The 21,780-nt window shown below is 40.7% G+C and overlaps 1 protein-coding gene across 1 annotated transcript in view; it reads left to right on the top strand.

Annotated features, from left to right (window-relative positions):
- The window catches only part of UVRAG (UV radiation resistance associated), a 339,596-nt gene that overhangs the window by 303,309 nt on the left and 14,507 nt on the right, over positions 1-21,780 (top strand). The window contains exon 14 of the mRNA XM_012002017.1: positions 9,632-9,723. Within this exon, the coding sequence (XP_011857407.1) occupies positions 9,632-9,723 (92 nt within the window). The remainder of the gene's footprint in view (positions 1-9,631; positions 9,724-21,780) is intronic.

Below are 21,780 nucleotides of genomic sequence, written 5' to 3'. Positions count from 1 at the left end.
GTCCTCACAATGGTAGACCTGAGCTGTGTCCATGTTTACGTTATAACGTATCTACTTTGGAAAAGACTGGCATGTGTTTATAGATGGGATTGGAAAAGTACTTAGGTTGTTCTTGCAACCAGAGGCCCATAATCGAGTTTTTATACTATTCCTTAGAGGTATGTATTGCAATGACTCACTGTAAGAAACAATATTATTGCTCATATTAAATATTCTTTAAGTAGCTTTTCCACATCTTGAAAGAGTTGCATTTTCGTCTAGGAAGGCAGATTTTGTTTTTGACATGGTGGTACTCTTTTTTTTCAAGTGCATAATCTAGTTCTTTTCATGTCAGTGAAACTTAGTAGTACTTAAAAATGGATTGAAATACTGGTAACTAGTTCCACAGAGATGTTTGCCTACATAAGGCAAATCTGTAAAGTTAAATCTTTGATGCATATGTGCGTTTTTCATTTCGTATTTTTAGTTCCTCCAGACCATTTCTTTGTAGTCAAATTCATTGTAATCCCATCACGAAAGTGTTGATCTTTTAGTAACCTTTTTTGAAGCATTGTATTAATCCACATTCCCTCACGATAACACACGGTTTGTATCAAACATATCATGCAGCTTAGCTCAAGCCACATATGGAACTAATAAGTCAGGCAATAAGTGGCTTTGTGTGGATGAATACAGTTTGGAAGGGTGGGGACGTGTGTGTGTGTTGTCTGAACTGCATTTCTCCTGTGCCAAAACCCAAATGACACAATGATTCCTGAATCCCCAGAGGCTTTCCTGGCCTGGAAAAATTGTGTTTAAAAAATAAAAATAAAATGGAGCACTTTGATATTAAATTAAACCTCTCGGCTCAATAGGAGGATGCTTACTGGGTGCAAGAATGCAGCATTTATTTCTTAGCAGTAAAATCACACTACATTTTAAATATGATCTCCAGAGCTGCAAGTTGTCTTCCCTCGTCAATGGAGCAACATTTATCAAGCTGCATGAACTAGTTAATTCCAACTGCAAGAGCTCTAACGTCATAGTTGATTTGTCTTATTTGATTAAACACAAAGTGGAAGAAACCAGCATGTGGCTTTGGAAAAATACTATATTTTTATACAAAAAGGGGGTATATGAGAGGAAAACAGAGAGAACATAGAATTGACATGGCTGTAGTTGTCTGTTGTGGTCTGAATGTACTCGTTGCTTGGATTTTCTTTCTTTTAGCTTGTTCCAGTAACTATAAAGCCAGATCTTCCTGGGTTTTTTGTTTTTAGCATAGGGATTATCTTTTGCTACCAGACAATACAGTTTGTTAATTTTTCCAGGGACACCACGGAACATTGTTTCTCCCCACTTCCCATCTAACGTATTATCTAAGTGTAATTTTCACCTTGGTTACTTACTAGCCATAGAGTTGAACAAAATCTTGATTGCCTCATGGAGTCCTAAATCAATCAAAGTAAAGCTGAAATTCAAACTAATTGAAACCAAAATTCCACTTAAAGACTGCTTAGACTCTTTTGGTAGTGGTGGTGGAGTAGGAAGTTGTTACAAAAGGTGTTTATTTCAGAGGCTAATTTGAGGCAGTTAGACCCAAAGCAGTATTTGCCTGGTTTTCTTGGCATCTGCCTTCCCCAATCAAAAATGAAAGCAAAAGGAGCCGTAATGTTTAGGGAAGTGTGGAATTGGTAATAGTTGGTGAGGGCAGGTGTTGACGTAACCTGAAATAAGATTTCTTAGAGAGAAGAGTACTTCAGTCTTTTAGCCTGTCCATAGCTGCCTTTGCAGTTGTTTCCCTCGTTCACTCTCTTGCTTAAAACCCTGGAGTAGGTTCTTACTACTTACCAGCAAGATAAAGTTGAACTCTTCAGCTTAGCACTCTCAGACCTCGGCAGTTTTAATGACTATGCTGTAAAGTCAGGCCTCAGGAACTTCTATTCTCTATAAAAATTCTAATTTAACTCTTACAAGTATCTTATGAGGTAAATATTGTTGGTCCTGTTTTATAGACAAGGCATAGATTGGTTATGTAACTTGCTCAAAGTTACACACATTATATGACGAGAATAGGCTGTGATTCCAGGCCTCTCATTCCAAAGACAGAGAGCTGATTCACATTGCCTAGCCTAGTGGACACTCAATAAATATTTGTTGAATGAATGAATAGGACGTATAGAGACTTAGCAAATGTAGTTCTTTCTCCCCCTTCCCTATCCTTATCCTTTCCTCCTTGACCTGGTTTCTTCTTTTCCTTTCTGTTTTTACTAATATCTTACCAGGGAGTTAACTTGTTGAAGATTATTGAATTTTAAAAAGTTTGAAAATCATTTGACTAGCCCAAGCAAGGAAGGAGTTTGCGTGACCATATAGCAGAGCTGGGTCTTTCACCAGGTCCCCTGACCACTCACATCATGTATCAGTCTTTCCATTTCACTATATAATTATTTAAGATATTGACACCTGTGTGTGTTTTTGCTGCTTCTCTGGAGTGCATGCAGTCAGAAGCTTAATGAAAATTAGCATTTAAAAAGTGAACAGTGTACTTAAGATTTTCCCTTTGATTTGAAGTAACTCTTTCCTTCTTCCTTTTCTGCCCCCTATTCTTAGTAGTTAAGTGGTAAGCCATTATTGAACACCAGCTTTATGCCCAGCCTAGTGGTAGATGCTATTGAGAGGTGACAATGTGCTAGCAGCCCTCACTGTCAGCGCCTCCTAGACCTTGGCGTCCACTTTGGCGGTGCTTGAGGAGCCCTTCAACCCGCCACTGCACTGTGGGAGCCCCTCTCTGGGCTGGCCGAGGCCGGAGCTGGCTCCCTCTGCTTGTGGGGAGGTGTGGAGGGAGAGGTGCGGGCGGGAACCGGGGCTGTGTGTGGTGCTCACAGTCTAGTGTGAGTTCCGGCGGGCGCCGACTTGGCAGGCTCTGCACACGGAGTGGCCGGCGGGCGCCGACTTGGCAGGCTCTGCACACGGAGTGGCCGGCCGGCGCCGCTGGCCCAGGGCAGTGAGGGGTTTACCACCCAGGCTAACAGCTGCGATGGGTGTGCCGGGTCCCCCAGCATTGCCAGCCCACCGGTGGTGTGCTTGAGTTCTTGCCTGGCCTCAGCTGCCTCCCCGCGAGGCAGGGCTTGGGACTTGCAGCCCGCCATGCCAGAACTGCCCCTGGGGGTGGACTCCCGCCTGGACGGAGCCTCCCCAACGAGCGCCACCCCCTGCTCCGCGGCACTTGGTCCCATCAACCGCCTAGGGGCTGCGGAGTACGGGTGCAGGGCGCGGGACTGGCAGGCAGCTCCGCCCGCCAACCCAGTGCAGGATCTACTAGGTGAAGCTAGCTGGGCTCCTGAGTCTAGTGGGGACTTGGAGAACTTCTGTGTCTAGCTAAGGGCTTGTAAATGCACCAATCAGCAGTCTGTGTCTAACTCAGGGATTATAAACACACCAATCAGCACTCTGTCAAAATGGACCAATCAGCGCTCTGTAAAATAGACCAATCAGCTTGCTGTAAAATGGACCAATCAGCAGGATGTGGGTGGGGTCAGATAAGGGAATAAAAGCAGGCTGCCCGCGCTAGTGGTGGCGTGGGAATCCGCTGGGGTTAGTGTCTGCTTTGTGGGAACTTTGTTCTTTTGCTTTTTGCAATAAATGTTGCTGCTCAACTCTTTGGGTCCACGCTGTCCTTAAGAGCTGTAACACTCACTGTGAAGGTCTGCGGCTTCACTCCCGAAGCTAGCTAGACCACGAACCCACAGGGAAGAACGAACAACTCCAGACGCGCTGCCTGTAAGAGCTGTAACACTCACCGCAAAGGTCTGCAGCTTCACTCCCTGTGAGCGAAGCCACGAACCCACCAGAAGTTATAAGCTCCAGACACATCTGAACGTCTGAAGGAACAAACTTCAGACACACCATCTTTAAGAAGTGTAACACTCACCGCAAGGGTCCACGGCTTGATTCTTGGAGTCAGTGAGACCAAGAACCCACCAATTCCAGACACACTATGACAATAATAATGCGGAGAGTGTGTGTATGTATATATGTATGTGTTCGTGTGTGTTAGTAATGATAACAGGTATTTTATATTGAGCACTTATGACGTACCAGATATTATTTTGGACAGTGTATATACTTCATCTTCTTTAAACTTTGCAACAGCTCTGCAAGGCAGGCAACATCCCCATTTTACATGTAAGGAAATGGAATCTCAGAGAAGTGACTTATTTAAAGTCAGCTAGTAAGTGACAGTACTGGTATTCAATCCCAGCTCTTCTGCATTTAAGCCTATTCTACTGTGTCGTGATGCCTCTCATTTCTTCCTAAACTGTATTTAACTTGTTAATTACCAAGTATGTGTCAAGTACCTATCTAGTTAGTTAAGGCTTTCCAAAAAGAACAAATGGAAATGTGGCATAGGGAAGAGTTTAGGGTCAAGCGTAAAATGCCGACTTACCTAGAGTAATCAGAGAGCTTTCAATGGAGAATGGAACTTGCGTTGTTTGAGAATAGATAAAATATGAGATATAGAATGCCTAGAGACATGGAGTTAAGAAAGCTTTCTGCCAGAGTAGTGAGTACTGTGTAAAAAGCGATCAGAAGAGTTGTTAGCCAATAATGAAAAGCTGGTTTTTTATATATAAAATCCCATATATATATATGGGACTCTGCTTGGAGACAGAGTCTCCGTTGCCCAGGCTAGCGTGCAGTGGTACAATCTCGGCTGACTGCAACCTCCACTATCCAGGTTCAAGTGATTCTCATGCCTCAGCCTCCCGAGGAGCTGGGAGGTGCACGCCACCACACCTGGCTAATTTTTGTATGTTTAGTAGAGACAGGGTGTGACCATATTGGATAGGCTGGTCTCGAACGCCTCATCTCAAGCAATCTACCCGCCTGAATATGTTTAAGTCACTTCTCTACTAAAATGCTAATAATAAGGTTAAATAATTTAAAAATTTTAAATTCACAAGGATGAAAAGAACAGACAAGACCAAGAAAATTTAGCAAATTGCAAGTAAACGAATGAGTGATAAACTTGACTTGGCAGAAGCGGTTAAGAAGCAACAGAATCCAAACCACAGACTCCAGAAGGATGTGGTGGTACCGAGGACCTCATGAAGTTTAGGGACAATATATAGAGCTAAACATAGGAGGGTAGGTTGACAGTCTATAGAGAAAGAGAAGTAACACTCCCAGTTCATTTTTCCCACTCTCTGCAGCCAGTAACTGTGTTCCCCCATGCCCTAGCAGGAAAATGAAGGTTTACTTGCTGAAAAAGATTGAGCCCAAGAAGCGCTGAACCTAAACTGCTTGATACACTGGGAACAAGAAGGAAGGTGCCTTACCAAAAGGTGATTAAGTGAAAGTGTAACATACTGACACAGAGTTCCCCAACTACCTTTTCCAACTTTACACCCCAAACAAGATCCAGATTATGCCTCAAGACAGAAGATTGAAGGATTCTCTCTGGGAAGAAAACAGGCAGCAATGAGAGGTACTGGGACTGTAGTACTAACCTTTCCCTGTGGAAAGACTGGATTTCCATCCACTCATTCTACAGTGAACCCTTCCCCCACAGCCAGTCAAGTACTGCCAAGGCAGACTTCCTTCACAGCTTTTTAGAGTCTCACAGTCTCACTTGTAAAGATAAACTAACAGCCAAAGATTACTAGATATTAAAGGAAAGCCTCTAATATTTAAAAAAAAAAAAAAAAAAGTCTAAAATAAAGTGAAAAAAAAAAAATCCAGAGGGTAAAATGAAGAAGGAGGAGACAAAATAATAATAATAGAAGAAAATGATCAGAATTAGGCAATGAAAGTATTCATATTGAAAGGATGTAGTAAGTGCTCGGCCCAGGGAATGAAAACAGACTGAAAATGATGAATGAAAGACCTAAATGAAGGCTTATCACTACGAAATTTCAGAATACTAAGGTTAAAGAAGAAAGTCCTAAAGCTTCCAGAGAGAAGAACCAGCTTACATTCAAAAGATCAGGAACCAGAATTTTAACAGGTTTCTAAATGGCAGTAAAGAAATACTTTGGAACTACCTAAGAAAAAGTATTTGCAGCCTTGAAATCTATACCTAGGCAAACTATTATTCAAGTGTAAGAATGGAATAGTTATATTTTGAAATATTCAGGGTGTCATAAAAGTGAACCTCCCATGCTATCCTTTCCAGAAAGATAATATAGGATACAGTCCACCAAGATGAGGCAGTAGATCAAGAAAAAAGACAATCTAGGAAATAACAGCTTCAGCACAGGAGAAAAGTAAACAGAATTTCCAGCATGATGGCTAAAGAAGCTTGTAGGAAGGTAATGCAGCAGGCCTAGCTGGCAGCCAATTCAGGCTGAAGCAGAGAGAGGAGGCTTCAGGAAATACATCTCTAAGAACAAAATGGACTTGATCAATTTTATGGTGTGCTTAGTTAGATTGAGAAGAATTTTAAGGTTTTTTTTTTTTGTTTTGTTTTGTTTTAATTTTTTTGAGACAGGGTCTCACTCTTATCACCCAGGCTAGAGTGCAGTGGCACAATCTCAGCTCACTGCAGCCTCAACCTCCCAGGTTCAAGCAATCCTCCCACCTCAGCCTCCTGAGTAGCTGGAACCCCAGGGATGCACCACCATGCCCGGATAATTTTTTGTATTTTTGGTAGAGAGAGAGTTTCACCATGTTGCCCAGACTGGTCTGAAACTCCACCCACCTCGGCTTCCCAAAGTGCTGGAATTACAGGTGTGAGCCACCACGCCTGACCAGTTTTAAGATTTTTGTCAGAGTTTGGGGAGTTTCTAGTGACAAGTACATAGAAAAACTCAACTGGTAGAAAAAATGGCAGTTATCACTTCCAGTGAAACAAACAAGTGCAAGAAAGGAATAATACATTACATAGCTCAGCAGCAAACAGTATTTATGTAGGTATAATGAGGTAAACACTAAATGTTGATTTAATTTAAAATGTGATATTGAATGTATTGAGAAGATGAGGAAGGGAACTATGTGTGGGAGAGTAGAGTCAAGTTCTCATACTCTTTCAGAAAAAGCCAGTAGATAACGTACGGGAAAGGGGAAAAAATGTTTGTGTGAGGGCAAAGTGGTGTTAGAGTGCTAAATTCTCATCTTTCATGGTGGGAGCGTAGTAGATGATGTCTCCAACTGGAGGAGAACGGAGAATAAAAAATCTTAATAGAAGCATATTAGAAATATGAAGGTGAAGAAACAGCTAAAAGGTGTTCTCAGAGTTTGGGGTAGATAGTAGAGCAGAGAACTTTTTTTTTTTTCATTGTAAATCTTACCGTGGTTTAGACTTCTTAAACCGTACTTATACTTTATTAATAATAATGTATGTGTTATGTATGCATTTATTTTTGAGTTCTCTAGGTGGAAAATTAAAAGGGTAATATGGTAGATTTTGGAGCTGTTATTAAGAGGTTCTAGCCTTGGCTTTGTCCCTTATCATCCCTGTAACTTTGGGCAGGATGCTCTTGTCTTCCTGGGCCTTAGTTTCTTCATTTATAAGAGGAAGAAGGTTGGAAAGATGATCTCCAGGGTCTCTTTTAGTTATAAAATTCAAAGATTTTATGATTTTTAAAAAAGTAGTGCTATGCAGCAAATGGAGAGTTAAGACCCAGACGCAGGCTTGAAATTCCCACATTTTTCTTTTTTTGGTTAAAATCAGACTTAGAGAGAAATTTTCACTGTGTTCTCTGAAAACAGTTCCACACCCATCTTCCACTGTGGAACCTGGGGCAGGCAATTGTCTGTGTACTCACTGGGAGACACATAGCTTAGTGTTATTTCAGTATGGTTTTCTTTTTCCCTTGATGTTTAATATTTTTCACTATGAATCACAGGTAAAATTTCCATGCCATGTGTAAACAATTTCACTTCTTATTGAAACAATGAATTCAGGAATGTCATGTTGGGATATCAGCCATTTTGCTTTTATCAATGTATGGAAAAATGCATTTATATTAATATAAGAAATGATGTCATTTAATATGGGGGTAGATCTTATAATTCAAGGTCAGCAAATCTCAGGAGGTGATTTAGGTCACCAAGCTGAGTTTGAAAAAGGAAAAAACCGTTTTCCTTCTGCTTTCTCAAGTATTGTTACCAGTTTTCTTCTCAGACTTTGGGATAGATGGTAGAGAGTAGTATGGTTTGTGAAAAGCAGGCCCTGGCTGATAATATCTTTGCCATTGAACCATGTGGCCCTGGATAATTTACTTCCCCTTTCTGGGCTTCAGTTTTCCCATCTGCAAAAGAAAAGGATTAGCTGAAATAATATTCAAGATACGTTTTAGTTTTAACGTAGTATGTTTCTACCTCCTTACTTTGTGTGTGTATTCATTCAAACCATTCAGGAGACCCAGTTAGGTTTAGAGGTTTTTCTTAAAAAGCCCAGAATCAGTGAGAGTGAACTCTTTCTCTCTAAGTATCACTCAAGCAGAGAAAAATCAGTTGAATGCTAGAGTCAAACAAAAGAAAACTTACTGTTTTTAGTAGGTGTTTTTTTATGCCCCCTGTTGTCTAACTCTGAAGGCCTGCTTTCTATTCACATGATTTGTGGTTTTCTTTTTTAAAAGAGGGATATATTTAAAAGTTTGACTTACCACTCTTAAATTTAAGTGCTAAAAGAGTTAAACTTTAAGACTGATGCCTCTTCACATTTGTACACTGACATACATTTTATAAAGTCTATAAACTTTCTTCATGTGTAATATGTCATTTGAAAAACACATTTTGCAGAACTGTGTTGTCCACTTACTGTGTGTTTGATGTGTGGATGAGCATGTGTGTGAATATGCACATCCACTTACTTCGGCTCTCCGTTATGGTCAGTTAGGGAAGCAAATGGTGATATTCGGAGACACAGTTTAAGAAGTGAAGAGCAGACAGATGAAAACCATTAGCAAGTTATCCAAAGCACTCAGAAAGACACTTAATTTTAGAAAATTGGCCTCTAGCAGAAATAAACAAAGGGCAGATCTCGCCCATAAGCCAGCAGTTTCCCTATACCACCTCTCCAGCTGTGTGCTCTGGTCTGGACAAAGAGGAACGTTAGAGACTCAAGAGAAGTACAGAGCACAGCCTCTGTCAAAAGTGAGTTGCAATTTATTTGTTTAATAAGCATTGACTAAGTACCAGCACTATGCCAGGCACTATTGGAGTCAGAGATGAATACAAGATGGTCTTTACCCTTGTTTATACAAAAGAGAGGGGCTGAAGGGAAGCTGGCAATATCTAAAAAGAAACACTGGTTTTCTGGTATATGTCCCTGAAATTGGTGTTAGCAAACCCTACCACGGTCTGGGGGTAGAAAAGAAGGCTAGATACAGGGGTCTTTGAAATATCCTGATTCCACAGTTGGTCACTCTTAGTCTTCTCTAAGTTTAGGGGGCAAGAGAACAGTAAGTAGATGAAGAGGCTACCTTAAATACCATCGTAATTTAAGTGGTTGTGCATATTCATACACATGCTTATCTATATGTGAAATACCCAGTAAGTGGACAGTACTGTGAGGCTGATAATAGTATCATACATTTACATTTCCTCTTTTAGAGTTCAAAAAAAATAACTTGTTTAGTGGTTCATTTTTCTGAAGCTTATAATCTGCCAAAATATCTTTAATTCTGTTTTTTCACCTTCACAGCTAAGATACCAACATGGACTGGGGACTCCAGACTTGCGACAAACCCTTCCCAACCTGAAAAACTTCATGGAGCATGGACTAATGGTCAGGTGGTGAGTACCTTTATCTCTAATAACCAGAAACTGTAATGTGGATAATGATCCTGAAAATCTTTTCTGACTTCCACATTGCTCCACACCTGCGTCTGAGTTTTCTTCTGTGATGAGATATCGGAGGAAAATGAAAGGCACCATCACACTTGGGGAGATCTAAGCTCCCGTCTGGCTAAGGAGGATGTAGCCCTCTTGGACGGAGGAGGGGCCAAGAGGATACTGCTGGAACTTTGGGAAGGTGGCTGAGCAAGGAGCCCTTGAGGGCATTGCTGAGACAAACTGAAAGACAGCCAGTATGATTCATGGTAAGGGAGACCCAGAGCCCCTTGGACCTTTCCAAAGAACAGGTGAAGGGCCTGATTATGGAATGAGCATCAGGATCCATGACTGTGAGAATTAAAGGAAGAAAGCAGATAAGGAATAGGTCAGGGGGTCAGGACTTAGTGTGAGACCAGTAGGTACATTCTGAAATGTTTCTTGTATTTGTCAGTACCTGTTGAACCGTGAAGGCAAGCTGCTGCTGAAAGTGCTCCATCAGGATAGACCTGGACCTTTTAAAAAGAGAAGGGGAGAGGGGAAGTCTGATACAAAGAAGATACTAGATTCATTCACTTGACCTAAATGGAAAGCTGTTGGCTATATCCATTTAGTAATTCTTGACGTTTGAATCCTTGGGTAGTGGGCAGTAACTTACAAAATCACGTGACTGGAAAGCAGCCTTGTAGAGTTAGCCTGCTGGGGGCAGCACTAGCTTCTGATTCCAGGTATTTTTCCCATCATGTGCTGTGTGGATTTGAAATTCTACCTCTCTGAAATTTGATTTCCTCTGCTGATGTGCCTTCAGAAAAATAAAAAAAAAAAAACTGTGATTGGTCTTTACTTTGATTTTCAAAACGGCAAGTTTCAGATGTCTGGTCTTAGATAGGACTCAAATACACAACTGTTGTTAAGCAAATACACAACTGTTTAAAGAATTCCACTCAAAACATCAAAATAATTATTAAAGCTTGGTGTTGATATGGACCCGGATGCCTTCAGGAATATGAGAGAGGAATTAAGTTTTAATGTAAAGTAGTAAGAATGATGAAAGTGAGCTAGCAGCCTTTTATGTAGCTTGTCTCTGTGTAAAGTTCTGTGATAGGCGCTCTGGAGGGAAACAAGAAGGCTCAAGCCCTGTCCCCAAGAGATTTGTGGTCCAGTTGGAAACAAGGCATAGAATTCATGAAGAGGTTTTCTAACACAATGGTAAATAACCTAAAATAATGAGAAAATTGGCAACCTACAACACTAATTAATTACACTCAATGAATCTTGCTCAGTGCAGGATAGCAGGTTGTCCCTGTACCATTTACTGAAGTGTCTGTCTTTTCTCCACTGATGATAATGGCATCTCTTTTGTAAACCAAGTTCACTTATCCATAGAGATCCATTTCCAGGCTCCCTAGTCTGTTCTGTTGCTTTATTTGGCTAGCCATCGGTTAGTATCACATTTTTAATTATTGTAAGATGTAATTTCTAAAAGTCTTGTTGAGATTTGAGGATAATAAAAATCAAAATGTCCATTTTACTACTGATAAAGCTGCTTGGAAAATGGGGCTTTCGATCTGTAATAAAATGGGCTTGCAAAGATGTCACTCAAAATTAAACTTATCCTCATAATCACAGTGTAAACTGGAGAGCCACAGGCTTTCCCTAGAGAGGCAGACGCTTAACTAATTGGCAGGCAGTGATCAGGTGGCTTCTCTGCAGGAGCCCAGATAGGGCTGAGCCAAGAATACCCAGTTGCTATTTTGCCCTCTAAATTCACCAATCAGAAAAGTCCTGCCTCCTCTGAGAGAGTGAGAGGATGGAGAGAGCCAAAAGTGTTAACTCCTAAGCCATGTTCCTTCATAGGAAGGGAAAAGGAAAATACCTCCAGCTTTCTTGGTATCTGTTAGAGAAAAGCTCCTACGTAAGGCTCTTCTTCAAAACTCTTTGCTTTTCTTGACTTGAGTCTTTGAGTGATTTCACAGCTTTATGACATTGGGTCTTCCTAACTATGAACATGTTATATCGCTTGCTTTTTTTAAACATAACTCCGTGAAGTTTATAATTTTCTACATAAGGGTCTATGCATCTTTTATTAGATGTACTTAGTCATATTAGCTTACAGTTTTGGTTGCTGTTGTAAATTTTTTTATTATAATAGTTAACATTTTGTGGCTGGTATACAGGAATAGCACTGATTTTTAGTATTTTGAGAGTATGTTCTGGCAACCTTGCTAGCAGTTACAGTAGTTTGTTTCGATTCTCTTGAATTTTTTGTGTATACAATCATATTTTCAGTGAATAATGGTATTGTTTCTATTTTTATAACTTCATTATTTTTCTTGTCTTACTACGTTTTATTACAGAAAAGGAGCAGTGATAGTGGATATCCTTGTCTTCTGACTTCAAAGAGAATGCTTCTAATTTTTCACCATTAAGTATTATATTTATTGTAGATTTGGGTAGATATCCTGCATTAGCAAAAGGAATAATTTTTCTATTCTTAGCTTACTAAGAGTTGTTTTTTAATCATGAATGTGTGTATTTTGAATTTTACCATGTTTATTCTGAATCTATTGAGGTAACACTACATTTTTCTAATGTTAAACCATCTTTGCCTCCTGGTCATGATGTGTTATTTTTTCCTACATTATTGGGTTCCTTGGCTATTATTTTAGAATGTCTCCATCTGCAAACTGAAATGAGACTGGCCTACAGTTTTTCTTTCACATAAAATCCTTGTCTTATTTTGGTTCGAATTGACCAAACATGATGAGGTTATAAGAGCTTCATAAAATAAACTGAGGATCTTTACCTTCTTTTCTATTCTCTAGAACAGATAGAGGAAATATCTCTGTCTTAAAGGTATGGTAGAACCTAGAAAAAAACTAGTGTTTTTTGTTTGTTGCTGGGGAGAGTGTAGATTTTTAACTACTGATTTAATTTCTACAATGCTTACAAGTCTGTTTCTGTTCTGTTTTTCCAATTCCTTGTTTACTCGCTCCAGTCTGATTTTTAGTTCTATGAGTATGCTGAAATTCCTTTTATTTGGCTTGGTGCCTACTGAATTCTAAACATAGGCCCAAACCCAAAGGTCACTTTTCATCCTTACCCTGTTCAATGTCACCTGGCCTTGCTGGCCATTCCTGCCTTCCTGAAACACTCTTCCTTGTTGTCTTCCACAGGGCTGCCCTCTCCTGGCTTTCCTGCTTCTAGTTTCTCCATGGCCCATCTTAGGCCCTCTTCCCTTTTTCTCTCTCTACTCTCTTCTCTTTTTTTCTGTCCTCCTCTGCCTCCTCTCTACCCCCTTCTTAAGTGTTCTCACCCATTCCCATCGCTTTGAAAGCCATATATGCTTATGACTCCCAAAGTTTTGTTTTCAGCGTAAGCCTCTCCTGCACACTCTGGATAGCCAGGGGCCTACTTGACTCTGCCCCTGGGAGTATTACAAGCATCTCAGCCTCAACACAGCTAAAACCCTCCTTCCACCAGCACAATTCCTCTCAGCTAATGGGACCCTGTCTACCCAGTTGCTCAAACCGGGGAATCATCCTTGATCCCCTTCTTTTCTTCACTCACATCGGAGCTAATCTTATTCATCAGCAAGCCCTGTCATCACTAACTGCAAAATACACAATCTGTTCACTTCCCATCTCTGCTATTACCACTCCAGTCCAAGCCACCACCTTTTCTTCCCCAAACAGCTGCACCAGTGCAATTTGTCTCCCTGATTTCCCTCTTGTCCTGCCTCGGTCCACTCTCCATAGTAGCCAGAGTGATCTTTTTAAATGTTAGATAGATCTTAATCACTCTCAGCTTCAGTGGCAAGAGTGAAATCCAGGTTTTTTCCCACAGTCTGCTTGGCCTCTGCCTCATCTGATACCACTCCCTTTCCACTCTCACGTCCTGTCACTGTAGTGGCCTCTATGTGGTGATGTGAATAAGCTCTTTCCTGTCTGAGTGGTCGCGCTCACTGTTCCTCTGTAGAATGTGCTGTGTCTCTTCCTTCTTTCCTACCACCATCCTCACCTCATCGCCTCATCGAGAGGGAATAGTTTAAGAAAAGCAGCTTTATGAACACAGCAGCTTTATTGGCAATGAATAGACACCTTGGCTGGAATGCAAATTCATTTTAAGAATGGGGAGAATCTGGGCTTTGTGGTTCCTTGGCAGTCCTTTTTAAGAAAAAGAATACAAAATTACAAATACGAAATTAGAAATGAGAAAGCATTTGGAATGAGAAACAAATGACAACAAATTACTGGAACCTTAGAGAGTAGGTCCTTTTCTTCTGAGATGTCTGTAGACAATTTACTCAAATTATTTACATATAAATGCTTCCTCATTGTAACCTGACTGCCCTGCTCCTCCTAAAACACTGTGATTTCCAGCAACTCTCAGTTCTAAGGTATGGAGAAATTAATTGACTTTCCAGGCATAATTGACCCATGAACCTGTAGCAATAAAACTAGAATCTAGGTGTCCTGGCACTGATGTAGCAAACCCATTAAGCTCCAAGCTCATACATTTATAAATGTAGTGCCCCTCTGTGCCAGCTGTGCCAAGCACATAAACACTGGGTGAACAAGAATGTGCCACTTTATGGTACTGTAATGTAAAAAAGGCTACTAAAGTAGATGCAAAGCACTGCAAAATGAATGCTACATGTTAGTTCCAAGTGAAGATCACGGCAGGAAGCCAGGCTGGAAGTCACAAAGCTAAACAGAGCCGGAACAAGCACTTTGAGTCTCAGAGGAAATCCGAGAATTTCCGAGAGCAGCCATGGAGTGAGGAGTTACCTCTCAAGCCTTTGCTCCTTAGGGCAAAGGGTAAAAAAACTCAGGTTCCTAAGGGAGGCTCTTACATCTTTGGTAAAGCAAAACACTTCCATTTTCTGTGTGGTTGTTACCATTCACAGATTGGTCCCTGTGGAGGCAGATTGCTGTATGTTCTTTTGGTGTTGAGGATTTTATACTGGCTGAGGATCAGTGCATTCACTGAATTCCTCCTTATGGTAAGCTTCAAAGTTATGTGACAGCTTGTTTTGTTTTATTTTGTAAAGAAAAGCTGTGATAAAAATCCTTTTAATAAAGTAATTCTTTTTCTTGCACGTTATGGAATTCTTAGCTAATATGAGAATGATCAACCTGATTAATCCTAAAATGAACCCCTATTTTCTGTGAACACAGTTGCACGGGGCACAGCTCTCAGTGATTTATGCCAGGTCTTTCCAAAAGGAGTGCCCATTTTTTCATCCTAAGATTATAACCTAGTCATAACTGCCAAGCAACACAATTTTGAAAAGCAGAATTTCAGCTTAGAATCTGTGCTCTTGAATACTTTGATTAAAAGTCACCAGAATGTCATTTAAACATCCCGTTTTTCTTTTACTATTGCCTGCAAAGTGATCCGAGACTCAGATTGACATGCACATGCACCGCTGATGTGGGTGCTGAAGAATGTGCACGCAAGCTGCTGTCTGATGGCTGCCTGGAAGACGATGAGTTTAGAACTGAGTGGAAGAGATTATGTGCTGAGGTTGCTGTGAATGGACTGTGTGATGGGGCCCCAGCATCCAGGTCCTGAGACAGTGCCTCGATTTTGTCCCTCCACCACTCCCCCACATTTTCTGAACTGACCCCCAGGTATAGCACTCTCCTATACTTGGAGGTCACCTCCGTTCTTTACTTAGGCAAGTTCCCGCTACCCAGAATAGCCTGCCCCTTCCTCTGCCCTATCCAGATGTTGCTCTCACTTCAAGATCCAGCTCATATCCTACCTCATTCATTCACTCACTCAACACCACAGTGGCAGATACAGAGATAAGTATGTATTCTTTCAGTAGCTTAGAGTCACTTCTCTGCCTAGTCTTACCCACTAGGCTTTTGAGCAGCTTGGGTGTGGGGACCACGTCTTACTCATCTCTGTGGTCCCAGCCTGGCATTACGGAAGCCAGGGAGGCTAGAGAAGGGAATGAAGAAGCCATCTGAGCTGTTCTACTCATGAAATATGCTCCTTGAGCTTGTGTTCAAGGAGCTTACAGTCTAATTAAGGTAGTGAAATAGGAGCAAACAACATGTACTGAAAAAAGTAAAAAGTATGACATGCTGTAAGAAAAGTAGGTAAGTTATTTTGAACATTCAGAGGAAGCCCTTTAGTTCCCGGTGTGAGGGGTGTAGAGAAGCCTTTACTAAGGAGATAACATTTCAGTGGAGAGTGGACCTGGAGCACAAGAAGAATTTGACCACGTGAGGATTGGGGTATAGGACCAAGTAGGTTAAGAAACAGTGGCCCAGTTAGGTGGAAAGACTAGGACTATGAATTTGAATACCAGCACCACCATTTACTGCCTCTGTGACCTCAAACAAGTTTAAGCTACCTGCCTCAATCCCTTTACCTATAAAATGAGGGTAATAGTGCCTACCTAACAGGGTGGTCATAAGAATTAAATATGTAAGTACCTAGCATACTGCCTGGCACTTAGTAATACTTAATAAGCGGTAGCTTGTATAATGAATAAATGAATCGTATTTACTGTCTATATCTTTTTAAAATCAAATGCATCCTTTGCTATAGGTGTTTTTACTTTGATATCTATAGTCATCTGACAGCTTGGTATAGAATATGGCTCTTGTTCATGTTCTGGCTCCTGCTGTCTTGTACGTTAATGGTACAGAAGATTTACCATGTGTCTACCTCTCACTTACCACAAGTCCTTTATAAGACCACTCTGAGGACTTAGAGAGAAGTACCCTACACATCTGTTTGCCTACAAACTTTTTTTGGTACCTGCCTTCTTAGGTAACTCTCACCCATAATTAGAAGTTAGGAATAATAAAATCTCTTACTTGCAAAACTTTCTATGTTTTCACTTAGCTTGCAAGAACCCTGTGAGGGTAGCTGGGTAAGAAGAATGACCACTATTTTACAAACCAAAAAACTGAGACTCACAGTGCCAAGCGACTTGCCAAGATCACATGATACTAAGTGATGGAACTGGGACCAGAAACCCAGATTATCTGACTCTTAATCCCATATTCTTTTTACCATATCACAGTGCCCTTTATTGGGTGATGGCCATTCTCTTCCTTCTCTGCCCTTCACGTGCCCTCCTGTCTCTGTGCTACCTCTATCCTAGTGCCTCCTACCTTCCTCAGGGAAACCCACTAGAGTCAAATCCAGAGCGCTGGAAAGATACACTGCAAAATTAGGCAGCAGGCCTGGTGGAAACATTCCTGGTTGTTTATTCTACCCCGTTTACCTCCAAGAGGGAGGAAACTAAAAGTCATAAAACTTTGGGAAGAATTTAAGAACTTTAAGACTGAAAGAAACAAAAATGATCACATTTCAATTTCATTGGTTGAGAAACAGGAACACGGAAGAAGGAAGCACATGGGTTGGGTGAGTGGCCTAAAGTATATTTACCCATAGCGTTTGTGGAACGCTTCCTGTAATGGCATGCTCTTTTTTCTGAACAAGAAAAAATAAGAATAAGAATAAGATAAAAGCAAGATTTCAAAGCCATCTGTCCTGTTTTTTTCATAGAATTTTTTATCCTAAGTTTAATTTTTCCTGATTATAGAGTTTAAACTGTGTAACACCTCCATGCAAAGTAGTGTAACACAGAGGAAGGAGCACTAGATTTGGGAATCAGAAAATATGGGTTCCAGCTTCAGCTCTCTCACTTAATTTTCATAGGTTTTTGAGTATCAGTTGTTTTGTTTTGTTTTTGTTTTGTTTGGTTGAGATGGAGTCTCGCTCTATCACCCAGGCTGGAGTGCAGTGGTGCGATCTCAGCTCACTGCTACCTCCGCCTCCCGGGTTCACACGATTCTCCTGCCTCAGCCTCCCAAGTAGCTGCGATTATAGGCATGCACCACCACGCACAGCTAATTTTTGTATTTTTAGTAGAGATGGGTTTTCACCATGTTGGCCAGGCTGGTCTCGAACTCCTGACCTCGTGATCTGCCTGCCTCGGCCTCCCAAAGTGCTGGGATTACAGGCGTGAGCCACTGCGCCCAGCTGAGTATCAGTTCTTTAAATGGAGTTAATATCACCAGTTACTGGGAAACTAGTGGTATTATTTGCCAATAATACTATTATTTCCCAACCATAGTTTTTGTAGGCCAAATGAGATAATGTTGGTCAAAGTGGTTTATAAACTAAAATGAACTGTGCAAAGTATTATTAAGTATTATTTTGGATTTGACAATGCATTAAGCATCTCTTCGGCATATAGCATTGTTCAGGAGACAAAGGAAGATTCAAAAGTGTAAGATTTTCCCTGCCGTTCCTTAGTCGACAGTTGTTTAGTTTATAATCTAAATTACAGATAAGACAAATTAAAAATTTTGAAGGACATGACTTGCAAAAATATTCTTATACATTGTTCACCCTCGCTGTCATTTGGGACTTACAACCTGAGGCCCATCATTACTGTGTAGTCTGCTACAATGATGGAGGGCAACGTTGGGCTGACTTATTTTGTTTCAGGACCAGGCAAGCCATTTTTAAAGAGACAGAATAGAATCAATCTCAGTGACCTTAGTAAGGGTGGAGCACTGAGAAGTATCTTTGGCTGTTCAACAGCATGCTAGAATATTTCTCCAGAGTATTTTAGTGTTTAACAAACCCTAGTGTTTAATGTTGGGAGAAGTAACTCGTGGCTTTATGTGAGGCCATCTCACTTTAGTGGTAAAATCTCCAAATAGTCCTTCTGCTGACCTATTTATAATGTAGTCTTCTGCTCCTTTTGGTAAATAGAATCAAGCTATAGCTTTAAATAAAAGTATTAGAAGAAGAAAATACCTAAGAAATTTGACACATTTTAGGAAAATGTGTTTTCATTAAACTGAGAATAATGAAAATTTAGAATAAGTGAGCCAATCTACTTTCCTTAAAATCAAGTAATGATATGGTAGTTCTGCTTTTACGCCAAACCACTTACCCTTGAAAATGAGGCAGTATCCAGTATTTAAATCTTTACAAAGCCTCACTTTTTAGAAACAGATCTACCCTCTTCCCTTCCGTCCATCATCCTTATGCTGAATTCAGAACTGAAATCTGGCAGATGACCCTCTAGGGAAGTAAAAAACATGTTGTCTAGCTGACGTTGGTTTTTAAATTTAGATCAAATGACATTGCCTTTGAAGTCTCAAGAGTCCTACTTAAGGTAGCTGCTATATCAGATAGGCTTGCTTTTGAGAGCATTTCTTGCAGGCCAGCACCCGTAATATGAAAAGTTAAGCCTAGTCAAAACTAAATGAAAAAGAAAGTTTTATTGGAGTTATTTACTCTAAGATAGCTGTTTCAGAAGAACCTTGACGAGTCATCTCCTTGCCTCTAGACAGGAACACACAAGGCATATGGGTATCCGTAGTATTTTAAAAGACCTTAGGGGACCAGGCTTCTTCCATAACTCATTCCAGAGTTGAAACACCCTCACTTCAGGAAATTCTTCCCTACATTTAACTTACAGGCCCCCTCCTGCGGTTAACACCCATTTCCACTTTTTTCTGCCTCCTGTCAGGATAGAGAACAGCTGGCCAACATCCTTTGTGCACTAACCCTCCACTGGCGACAGAAAGGCACTTGGGTATCCCGGCCCCACCTCTCCCTGACTCCAGCAACTAAGTCTCTGAACCAAATTGAGATCTCTTTTCCCATTGTTTTTACTTGGGTCTTCTTTATTTCTGTTTACTCCTTTTGATTATAAAGTAGTATGTGCTCAATGAATAAAATTTGGAAGTTGTAAAAATATACAGAAGGGAAACTATAGCTCCATAATTCAGGCACAAAAAAATCACTGTTGTGTTAGTCAGTTTTCCTTGTGTTTCTTTTCTAATTCAGATCTTACCATCTGTACCAACACTTTTCAATAGAAATATAATATGAGCCATACATATAAATTTAAATATTCTGGCAGTCACATTTTTAAAAAGCTAAAAAGAAACAGGTAAGATAATTTTAATAATATATTTTATTTAATTCAAATAAAATCCAAGTTTTATATCCAAAATGTCTTGTAGACATGTAATCAGCATTTTAAAGATGATTAATAAATATTTTACATTCTCTTTTTTCATACCAAGCCTTCTAAATCCAGTTTATACTTATAGCACATCTCAAGTCAGACTAACCACATTTCAAGTTCCAGCAACCTGTTCCTAGTGGTCATACTGGACAGCACAGTCCTTACAGCTTTTTTGTATACCATAATGTCTTAAGTATTTTATCAATGCCCTTTAAAACTTTTTATCATCATTTTTAATGGCTACGTAGTATTTCATCATTTAGATTTACTATAACAGTATATTGAGGCAGTTCTGTTTTTCTCAACACATTGCCAGAAAACATCACCTAAATGTTTCCTTTTGCACACAACTAATTAAATTCATTTTTACATAAAGCAAGTATATTCACTGAATATCTGTGTGTCTGTACTAAGTTATATTGGAAAGCAGAAGAGTGGGTTTCCAGAAACAAAGACTAGATCGCTCCCATATGCTATTTACAAGACTTGGCTCCACGGTTGGACTGCACACAAATACAGTATTTTATTCTGCCTTAAATGCCCTTCCCTTCATTTCTTGCTCTACCCCACCCCCAACACACACATACATTGCCTGGTTCGCTCCCACTTATCCTTCAGGGTGCCAGTCAAATACAACCTCCTCTGATGAGTCTTCCCACTGATGACTGATTGCCTTCTTCATTGTAATATACAAAGTGTGTATTGTTGTATTCAAAGCACCATGGTGTTCTGGTTATTGGTTTACTCTCTGTCTTCTCTACTAGAGTGGGAACTCCTTAATGATAGGAATCTTATTTTATACATCTCTTTATTTCCAGAGCCTCGAAAACTGTCAGGCAATGAAATGTGGATTTCAGCAATGTCTGAAATATGTGTTGAAAATGCAAATGATGCAACATTAAGCATCAGTTGGATGGTAAAATAATAAGTACTACCTTCAGAGTTCAGAGATCACTTTAGATTGGCATGGTTAAAGAAGAAAGAATAAATGAAGGAGTTAAAGAAATGAGTTAAAAAATGAATGAGGGCTGGGCATGGTGGCTCACGCCTGTAATCCCAGCACTTTGGGAGGCCGAGGCCGGTGGATCACCTGAGGTCAGGAGTTCCAGACCAGCCTGACCAACATGGTGAAAACCCATCTCTATTAATACAAAAAATTAGCCGGGCGTGGTGGCACACACTCGTAATCCAAGCTACTTGGGAGGCTGAGACAGGAGAATCGCTTGAACCCAGGAAGCGGAGGTTGCAGTGAGCCGAGATTGTGCCATTGCACTCCAGCCTGGGCAACAAGAGCAAAACTCCATCTCAAAAAAAAAAAGAATGCAGCCGGGCATGGTAGCTCACACCTATAATCCCAGCACTTTGGGAGGCCAAGGTGGGTGGATCACTTGAGGTCAGGAGTTCAAGACCAGCCTAACCAACATGGAGAAACCCCATCTCTACTAAAAATACAAAAATTAGCCGGGCGTGGTAGTGCATGCCTGTAATCCCAGCTACTCGGGAGGCCAAGGCACGAGAATCACTTGAACATGGGAGGCGGAGGTTGCAGTGAGCCAGGATTGCACCCACAACTGCACTCAAGCCTGGGCAAAAAGAGCGAGACTCCATCAAAAAAAAAAAAAAAACCAGTTAGGACTTGAATCGGGTCTTAAAAGATGGGCATACTTAAATGAATTACAGAGGGAATTAGTATGAAAGCCACTGGGATATGCACACTAAAAAAGCAGTGTTTTTCAGTAGGCTTTCATTAGCACTGGGGTCCCCAACCCTTGGCTGTGTACCTGTAGCAGTCCATATCCTGTTAGGAACCAGGCCTCACAGCAGGAGGTGAGTGGGGGCGAGTGAGGATTACCCCTGAACTCCACCTCCTATCAGATCAGCTGCAGCATTAGATTCTCATAGGAGCACAAACCCTATTGTGAACTGCATATGTGGGGGATCTAGGTTGTGTACTCCTTGTGAGAAGCTAATGCCTGATGATCTGAGATGGAATAGTT

This window comes from Mandrillus leucophaeus, unplaced genomic scaffold, assembly GCF_000951045.1.
Source record: "Mandrillus leucophaeus isolate KB7577 unplaced genomic scaffold, Mleu.le_1.0 Scaffold674, whole genome shotgun sequence".
Classification (NCBI taxonomy): Eukaryota; Metazoa; Chordata; class Mammalia; order Primates; family Cercopithecidae; genus Mandrillus; species Mandrillus leucophaeus.
The sequence above is the reverse complement of the archived record's forward strand: the minus strand, read 5'-3'. Positions and strand labels throughout refer to the sequence as shown.